Source organism: Mastomys coucha, unplaced genomic scaffold, assembly GCF_008632895.1.
Source record: "Mastomys coucha isolate ucsf_1 unplaced genomic scaffold, UCSF_Mcou_1 pScaffold18, whole genome shotgun sequence".
Taxonomy (NCBI): domain Eukaryota; kingdom Metazoa; phylum Chordata; class Mammalia; order Rodentia; family Muridae; genus Mastomys; species Mastomys coucha.
The window spans coordinates 18,021,374-18,031,387 of NW_022196900.1; the positions used below are offsets into that span (position 1 = coordinate 18,021,374).

Sequence of the window (10,014 nt, forward strand, 5' to 3'; positions counted from 1 at the left end):
GCACACGCGCGCACACGCACACACACACACGCACACACACGCGCACACGCGCACACACACACACACAGTACTAGTCGCGGGTTCAGGGATACCAGAATCTAGGACTGATTCCATACACATACAAGAGGATGGAAGGGTTTCTCATCAAGACCTGCCTTGTGTCATTTATCCACCAACTAGCCTAACCATGGGACACCTGCTGGAGGGAAGTTAATGAAAACCAAAGGTAACTTTTCCAAGTGCCCAATCTGGATCAAATTCAGAGTTCAGAGCTTAAACTTGGGACTGGGAAGAGGAATAAGAGGGGGATGGGGGAGTGCAGCAGAGCTCCAGCCATTCTTCAGAAATAAAAGTTTAAAATTAGAGCTAGCATTGCTTTTGCTCGGCATATTTTTATAGCATGATTCAGACAATATGAAGTATTTGCACTTACCAAGGGTAGAAACTTGTGCAAATGTATTTTCGGTAGACTGCAATGCCTGCAGACGCAATTCCAATCATTAGATCTAAATTGTGCAGATCCTGGGGGGAAAAATGAAGCGTCCAGGTTCACAGTGTGTTACTCGGCTAACTTTAAAGCACCCATGCTTTTATAAATAGCAGTATGCGTCCGCTCAAGAGGGATGCCACTGAACACAGGAAACAGCCTTGCTTAGCAGCCACTTAAGAGCAAGTAGTTGGTACCCAGTTCTTCTAAAGTGAATACACAGCACAACATAAACACACACACACACACACACACAAAACACATCACGATACCTGGTTTTGGAAGTTACCAGATGCGATTATGTACTCTACAGAGCTACATATAAACACTCTTGAATTTTCAACCATCAGCTTTTGGGAGCCACATGAGACTCAAACAGGCCTCTTTCCCATACAGCTCCATACAAATCTCAATTTCAATTACTGAAAAAGCTTTAGCTATTATGAAATGATAAAGAAAAATTACACATGTAGACATGACTCTAAATCCAATTAAGAAACAAATGTTGCTTATGAATCCAACAGAATTACACTGGCTAAGGGCTTGTGTGCTCGGCACTGCCATATATTATACAGGCACAGAAGGAAAACAGAGAGGATTAAAACTATTTTAAATCCACTTGAGTATAAGCAAATAACATTCAAAGGGATGGAGTTCCTTCCTTGAGTCTCACATAATCTCTGTTTCCAATCAGATATCATCAAGTACAAACATTGGGCAGGGGCAGTTACGAGTGAGTGTGAACTGCTGGCCTTCCACTCACAACCTCTGTTATCTGGGGCTTAGGAGCCCCTCCATTTCCCTTTTCTAATTATAAAAAATTTTGGGATCCCCTCAAAGTTTTGTATCATACCAAAGTACAGAATGTAAGAACCCAGAACAGATCTGTGGCTATGGACTAGCACTCGGCAGGTGTAACAAATGCTCATTTTCTATTGGGGTGGGGCCATCACTTACGAATAACTAAGGGCCAAGGGGAGGTACAGAGACTGGACAGGGAGATGGCGTTGATACAGGGGAAGTCCTGAGTATTTGCACTAGGCACCAGGCTAAAATCCCACACGTAGGCAAAGCCAGAGGGGTGCAGTGAAGAACAAGGCAGCTGCAAGCACTCACCACAGTATAGGAAGAGGAATGACTCGGCCAATGGCACTGAGTGGCCAAAGGCACTGAGTGGCCAATGGCACTGAGTAAATGGCTTGGTGGGCTGAGGACTGAATCATGTCAGGTGTTCTATTGTCTTTCAGTGTGTACCTTTCCTCCAAATAACTGTAGTTTATCAACATAGCTTCTTCCCAAATTCTCACACCAGCTCCACATGCCAGCTTCCTTGGCAGAAGAACAGATCATGTGACCAATTCTGGCTGCCATGCTCTGAGGCACTAGTGACATGATTCTTTTCGTTGGAAGCGCTGAAAAGCTGTGTGCCACCTTTGGGCTTCGGACAACAAGCAAGCCGCATGGGAAAAGCACGAGGCTGTGGAGAGGAGCCTAGACTGGGTGAAAAGTCACTGGGTGGTAAGAGCTGCCTGAAGAGAAGTCTGGACCCAGGGACAATAGAGGACTACTGAAAACTCAGACATGGGAGTATCCATTCAGTACTGTCTGGTGTAGGGCAATCCCTCTAACAACTGCACGAACTGAGGTTGGATTTCAGCTGATCATCTGCCTCCAAACCCAGAATGGCTGTGTGTGTGTGTGTGTGTGTGTGTGTGTGTGTGTGTGTGTGTGTGCAGACTAAACTAGGTTTACTCACTTTATTTTATGTGCAAGTGTTTGGCATACACGCATATAAATGGACTTTGTTCGTGCTTGGTGTCCTCAGAAGTCAGGAGGGCACTGGATCCCCTGGTACTAGAGTTATGGATGGCTGTGAGCTAACATGTGGGTGGTGGGAATACCGAGTGCTGTGATTAAAGTCATGCACCCCCACGCCCTGCCCAGGTTTATGTATTTAAATGCCTGGTCCCTAGTTGGTAGTAGTGTTTTGGAAGAAAGATTAGGAGGCAGGGCCCTGTTGGAGGAGGTATGTCACTGGGGCCAGGGCATGCTTTCAGGTTTCAAAAGACTGGTACCCAAGCCAGTAACATTCCCAGTTACTTCTCACACACTCTCTGCCTCACGCTTGCTTATTAGGGTGTAACTCTCAGCTTCTGCCCGAGAGCCATGCCTGCCTGCTGCCATGCTCACTACTGAACTCTCTGGAACCATCAGCTACAACAAATGTTTTCTTTTATAAATTGCCTTGGTCATGGTTGTCTCTTCACAGCAATAAAAGTGACTAAGACAGCCAGTGCTGAGCCCATGCACTGGCCACCTAGGTGCTGAGAGCTGGTAATACCAGAGAAATCAGTCTCCCATCCATAAAGTGGAGAAAGTGATAGATAATCCCCAAAGTGATGGAATGATTGGAAGCAACGATCTGCCCGGACACAGAAATTCGCCCAGCAGATGACACGTAGCCTTCTAAACTAATCACAATGTAAACTATTTATCAATCTCACAATCACGCCACCATAATTTCGTCTACAAAACTATTACACTTCAATAGGGCTGGGGGCGGGCTTAGGGAATCAAGAGTCTGCTGCAGAAACAAGAAGATCCAAGCCCCAATCCGCCGCCTCCAGGCACGGTCTTGTATGACTGCAATCCCAGCGCTGAAGTGGAGATGTATGTGGATCCTTGGAGCTCACTGGGCAGCCAAGCAGTATCAGGTTCAGTGATAAAGTGTTTTAAAAGATAAAGATGGGGGGAGCTAGAGAGATGGTTAAGCAGTTAAGAGCACTGACTGCTCTTCCAGAGGTCCTGAGTTCAATTTCCAGCAACTACATGGTGGCTCACAACCATCTGTAATAGGATCCAATGCCCTCTTCTCATGTGTCTGAAGATAGCGACAGTGTACTCACAAACATGAAATAAATAAATAAATTTAAAAAAACCAAACCAAAACAAAACAAAAAAACCCAGAACAGATCTGTGGTTATGGATTAGTACTTGGAAGGTATAACAAATATTCATTTTCTATTGGGGTGGGGCCATCACCTATGAGTAACTAAGGAATAATGGAAAGTACTTTAAATAGCTCTTAAAAAAAAAAGAAACAAAGAAACAAAGAAAGAAACAAAGAAACAAAGAGGGGAGCTGGAAAGATGGCTCAGCGGTTAAGATCACTGACTGCTCTTTCAGGTCCTGAGTTCAATTCCTAGCAACCACATGGTGGCTCACAACCATCTGTAATGAGATCTGATGCCCTCTTCTTAAGACAGCTATATTGTACTCACATAAATAAAATAAATCTCTAAAAAAAAGAGGCATGAGATGTGAGATTACGGGACACCCACTCCTTTTTTTTTTTTTTTTTAAAGGAAAGATAAAGGTGGAAAGGGGCTAACATCTGGCCTCCACAGGCATGTATGTACCTTGCATTTAGCTATAACTACAAATATATACATATGCACACACACAGTACATACATAACTTACACACAGCATACACAAACACATACATGTTACTGTATTTGAGTACACAGCTCTAATCTGAGAACTGCTTCAGATGTGGTAGAAACCTTGGCTCATGAAATTGCCACTTAAAAATGGATTTATAAAGTCGGTTAATGTATAAGAGGGAGCATTTGAAGGGAAGAAGGGGGGACAGGGGAGGGTGAAGAGTGGTTAAGCATGAACAAAATGCAATGATATGCATCCATGGAAATAAACACCTCCCCCCTTTTGAGATGAGGGCGCACACACTGGCCTCAGTCTCACTGTGTAGCAGAAGATGACCTTGAACTTCTGATCCTCTTGCCTCTTATGTGGGAATTGAACCCAGGACCTCATGAATGCTAGACAAGCACTATACGAGCCACATCCTCAGCCCTCAAACCCATTATTCTGTATGTTTACTAAAAAAAAAAAAAAAAAAAAAAAAAAAAAAAAAAAAAAAAAATTTAAGAGACAGAAAAAATGGATTTTTCCCATTGAGAGCTTGTAAGTGTTTTACATCCTGATCCCTCAGAAGTGTGGGGAAAACATCAACTGAATGGCCAATAAGACCCAGGTAAACTCAATAAGCTTTTCAAGTATCTCTCTTTAAAAATTTAGCTCTGTTTTATTTATTATTTCATGTGTGTGAGTGTTTAGCCTGCATGTACGTCTGTGCACCACATGCGCACCTGGTTCCCAGTGAGGTTTCGAACATCCATGTGAGTTCTGGGAGTCAAACCCCAGTCCTCGGCAAGAATGACTCTCTAGCCCCTAAGGATCTTTTAGCGGGAGGGAAACAATTCCCCAAGGACGTTTTCCATCTTACATAATTAAAGACAATGCAATAGTTTCTGAGCTAAAGGGTACATACTCTGCCTCCATGAAGCTCCACGCCGTAGAAGTCAAGGGTTCGAGCTATGTTGATGTAGCAAGATTCGGCTTCTGACTGCTTTAGCCCACTGCAGAAGAAAAGAGAAAATGCAAAACTCATCCAATAGGTGGAGAATATACCCATGAGCTTTTAAAAATTAAAAATACCTGGAGAGCGGCGGTAATAGCCCTCTGTAAGTTATTAGCAGTTACTAAGTGCCTTGGGCCAGTCCCCGTAAGCACTCTAGCTTTAAATCCTAACGAAGCAGGATTTTCTTCGGGTCCACGGAACCTGACCTCCTCTGGACCTCTCGGGTTTTACTATGACACCCTCCCACTAGTGGGCTCTCCGGGAGGTCTCCTGACATTGAAAACTGCCTAAGGCCTTTCAAGATGCCTGCCCTCTCCTCGTACCAGGTAGCTCAATTAACAGGTAATCTTTGATCATTCAGCCTGTCTATTCTCTCTACAGTGGCCTCGGGCTTCAAACAACAGTGGCCCTGTGCTATTTTAGGATGCTGACTTCTGTCCCAGGAGCAATTCTGGGAGAAAGAGCTGGCGGTGCCCTCTGAGAAGGTATGCTGCTAACTTGCCCTTTGTTTTTATGGCCCTTCCCAAGAAATGAGATGTCTCTGGAGGGCTGGCCTGGGTCAGAGTGGTTCTCATTTAATGGGAACAGAACAGCTGCCACAGTAGCACTGGGTCACGTGAGGAGTGGGAAGAAGAGGCTCAGAGTGGGAAGTACTGGGTAGAGGCAAAGCTTGTCCCAAGGTGGCTGACTCCCTGTGTGGAGGAAAAGCAGTCTCAATCCAGGACCACCCACCCTGTCAGCTCTCCAGTCCAGCAGCTCTCCACTCAACAACGCCAAAGGGAATTGCCTGTTTTATTACATGGGGTAAATGGCTAAAAGGTACGCCTGGCTCAATCAGCTTGGAGGTCAATCAATCAGAATGGAGACGGGCCTCTCCTTGAGGAATTGACCAAGGTCAATGACATCTCGGAGGAGGAAAGGGCCAGCTATCGTCCTCAATTCCTACAGCATTTTTCTGCTTCACAGAAAATGCAAGTGGTGCTAAATATACAGTTGCCACCATCCCAGGTTAAACATACAGAAAACCACAGGAAGACAAGCGGGGGGTGGGGGGAGTATCAAACACAAAGTGGTAGGTTATCTATAAATACCCAGCCTGAGTTCCTAAGCGAGAGCCCAGCCAGTCCCCACTCCCCCAACACCCCCCCCAACACCTCCCTCCACCACCACCCCAAGTCCCCGCACCTGTGCTGTTCATGGAGTGACTCCACCTTGCTTAAAAAGTCATCATTTTGATCTGGTATGAACTGGCTGTCAGCAAGATAGCCTGGATGATGTATGGACGAATTAAAGTCTCCAAAATGAGCTATTAAGATACAATGAGGAAAAAGTCATGATTAGCCTCGCCTCTTGCAGTGTGGTCCTCATCAACAAGCATCAATAACATCGAAAGAGATACCTCTGTGGGAACTGGTCTGAAAAGTTCTGAGCCACGTGAACCAGCTCCTCATTAGCTTCTAATTCCATGCTTCTAATTCAAACCTCTGCTTAGGGATAAATTCCAAATGCAGGGGTGTGTCGGGTGAGGGGTGGAAGAGGTTAAAAGCACAATAGTGTGCTTAAAAAAGATACCATTGGGCTGGGCAGTGGTGGCGCACGCCTTTAATCCCAGCCCTTGGGAGGCAGAGACAGGTGGATTGAGTTTAAGACTAGCCTGGTCTACAGAGTGAGTTCCAGGATAGCTAGGGCTGCACAGAGAAACCCTGTCTCGGAAAAAAAAAGAAAAAAACACCACTGGGATGCTCTTAGAGGGCGCATAGTGAGGATGCATTAATAAATCTTCATCAGGGTTCACATTAAAGAGGAAGAAACTGAGACCCAGGCTACTTTCAGCAGAGTAAAGACCTAAGTGATAGGAGTCTAGGGTAGCACCCTAATTCCTGTCTGTCTGTCCGGTGAGCTGCTGACTCTTCTCTTCATGTCCTAGAAAGGCCAACAAGGTGCTGCAAATGCTCTTCCTATGCCTAAAAGCAGAAACCTCTTTAATTTTTCTGTTGATTTCGATAACTCAAGGAGAACCTTCTGAATCATTTATTTGCTCTTCTGTCCTGTTAACCAGTCATATTCACCCGGCTTCCATTCAACAGGAATAAACTATAAGCTCCTTGCTTTAGCAAAGTCACTGACAAACATTTTGATCAAGGCGAGAGCAGTGAACCTTATCCCTCAGGGTGGTTTTTCACTTGAAATCTTAAGTTGCTACCCTGCACAGGGCTCTAGTATAACCACTAGGGGGAAACAGTTAATAGCCACAGCCACACACATTTGCAAGAGCCTGGGGGTGAGGGTGGAGGGCTGCCAATGGTGTCAGTGATGTCATATCACTGGAGGGCTTGAGCAAAGGCCCCCCCACACCCCACACAGCATGGGTGATTCTTATGTTTTTTGAGACAGGGTTTTTCTGTGTAGCCCTGGCTGTCCTGGAACTCTGTAGACCAGGCTGGCCTTGAACTCAGAAATCCACCTGCCTCTGCCTCCCAAGCACTGGGACTAAAGGCGTGCGCCACCACAGCCAGGCAAGCCACTAATTTTATATCTAAGAATTAGTCCTATAAGAAATGTTAGCAAAGTATGCAAATACATGTATAATATTTATTTATCAAGGCTAGAGGAATATAAATATATCTAAGAATTAGTCCTATAAGGAATGTATACAGAGCATGCAAATACATGTACAGTCATTTATCAAGCAAGGCTAGAGGAATATAAAGGGCTTAGACGTCAAACCGTCTGTCTGATGACCCATAACTGATTAATAGGACTGCAGTGCTGAGTTTCTGACCTCAGCCAGCTTCTACCTATTTAGGTTCTGGGACTGTCTTCAGAGGCTCTTCTGTCATTCCCCCACAGTGGGAAGCCCGACAGCAGAAGCTTAGAACAGGATGTCTTAAGTGTAGACCTTTAATTTTTCTCTAATTATAGCTTATTGCTTATCATGGCCAACTTTTATATTTGCTTTTGATTCTCTATGGTAAGTGTAGGGGTCAGATGACAACTTTCAGGAGTCGGTTTCTCTCCTTTCACTGTGGGTTTCATGAGTGACCTCAGGTTGACAGGCTTTGTTGGCTGCAAGTGCTTATGACACAAGGAGTTATCTCTCCCACCTTGTACACAACATAGCTTTCTTCTGGATTGACACAAAAAGAAGCCAAGAGTTAAGACTACCATAAGAGTGCTTCATATGGTGGTTTATGTTCTCTCCTCTACAGCCCTACAAAATGGAACAGACACTTCTGGTTCTTCTTACCACATGAGGCCTCGAAGGTCAAGCCAGGCTGATGAGAGGAAAAGCTAAGACCCAGAGAACATGGCTTCCATCTCTGTTCTCACTGACTCGGTCAAGTGTAGGTTCAGTATTAAGGGATTTTTGGCTATAGGCCACCTTCAAGCGCACTGTTTAATCTGAAGCAGCCATGTTGCATAAGGACCAGACACCTTCATTCACAGGTGGGAACCTGAGGTTCAGCCAGGTGATATTACAGGGACAAATGAATAGGGCAGAAGTTAAACTGTGCACAATTCTCTCCTTTAAGTTCTTGCTGCTCAGCCCAGACACTCCAGCTGTGAACATCCAACCCTGGCTTCAAATGTGAGAAGGTCCCTGCCTCTGTCACCTGTCATCCCAGAAGAAATGGGAGCCACAAATCTAGAGATTGGTGAGAACACACTGACTGTAAGTATGTGTTATAGATCACTGTCCTGTGTCTTGACATGTCAGACACCACCTTAATCATAGCAGCTACAGTCCCAGAGGCTCACGAGCCTATTGACATTCCCTCGCAGGAGTGAGAATTATTCTGGCCGTTTATTCTCTCCTGTCCCAGCTCTTTCTGGTCTCAAAAGGTGCTGAAGCACACAGTAGGTGGAATGTTAGCTGAATGGCTGGCTCCATTTGTGCAGCATGGGGAGGTCATCCATGTGGGGTAGGACTCTGGGGATGCAGCTCTTTGAAGTCAGCCACACTCTTTAAAAAGTATAGCCGGGCAGTGGTGGCACACGCCTTTAATCCCAGCACTTGGGAGGCAGAGGCAGGCGGATTTCTGAGTTCGAGGCCAGCCTGGTCTACAGAGTGAGTTCCAGGACAGCCAAGGCTACTCAGAGAAACCTTGTCTCGAAAAAAACAAAAAGTATAAACCTAGCAATTCACTAAGCTAGACTTGGATGGAATAGCTTCTCTGGTCTGTTGTGGGTGCCCTATCTCCTGGTTCATGTCTTCCCAGTGGATGCAACACGCTGGTGTGTCTCAGAAGATAACCTCTTCTGAGGTTTTTTTGTCATAAGAGGAGGCTGGTGGGATGGGGCTGAGGCTGAGTGGGTCTTACTAGTGAGGAGGCCTGCTGTATGCTTGACATCATGGGGTCACCTCAACATGCTCATTCCTCCATTCTCTGGCTCCATGCATTAGGCAGGTAAGCTGTGGGCCCACCAGGCTTGTTCTTCACCTCTCTTGCTTCTGTCCTTGTTGCTCGGGGAGGAAGTACACCTGGGGCCTCCTCAGTAGCCCAAGGGTCTGTCTGTCTGACTTTCCTTCCTTCCTTCCTTCCTTCCTTCCTTCCTTCCTTCCTTCCTTCCTTCCTTCCATGCCATTTTGCTTCTGAGGCCACAGTACGACAGATAATTTGGCCTGTCCCTGCTCCGAGACCTGATCATCTTGCTTTCTTAGTTACCTGCCATGCTGTGGGCTGAGACTTCTGGAAAGGCAGAGGGGACTCTTCAGTCTTATGCTAAAGTATATGACTCTATACAACCAACAGGGTGCTTTGGGCAGGCACCACCGAGCTAATGAATGGCAAAGTGGTATTTCACCTTGCACGGGATCTGACACCAACTATGCTTAATTATTAAGTTTTGCTGACAGGATCCACCAAGACTGGATTTCAAAGACTTAGTTAAAAAGCTTAGCAAAGCAAAACACAACAGAACAACACCCCCATAGCTCATTCATTTTTATGCTGATTATATGTTAAAAGAATATTTAAATGGGCCAAATAAAACCTTCAGATTACACCCACACAATTTTTTTGTTTGTTTGTTTTTCAAGACAGGGTTTCTCTGTGTAGCCCTGGCTGTCCTGGAACTCACTC

The 10,014-nt window shown here is 45.4% G+C and overlaps 1 protein-coding gene across 11 annotated transcripts in view; it reads right to left on the reverse strand.

The window, feature by feature from the left end:
• The window catches only part of Ptpn3 (protein tyrosine phosphatase non-receptor type 3), a 151,882-nt gene that overhangs the window by 56,343 nt on the left and 85,525 nt on the right, over positions 1-10,014 (reverse strand). For 9 of the 11 annotated variants that reach the window (XM_031377461.1, XM_031377463.1, XM_031377466.1 and 6 more), the window contains exons 8-10: positions 6,116-6,236; positions 4,841-4,928; positions 434-522 (exon numbers count right to left, since the gene is read on the reverse strand). In XM_031377461.1, the coding sequence (XP_031233321.1) occupies positions 434-522; positions 4,841-4,928; positions 6,116-6,236 (298 nt within the window). Of the gene's footprint in view, positions 1-433; positions 523-4,840; positions 4,929-5,007; positions 5,483-6,115; positions 6,237-10,014 lie in introns of those variants that run through there. The other 2 variants (XM_031377470.1, XM_031377471.1) reach the window with 2 other exon arrangements.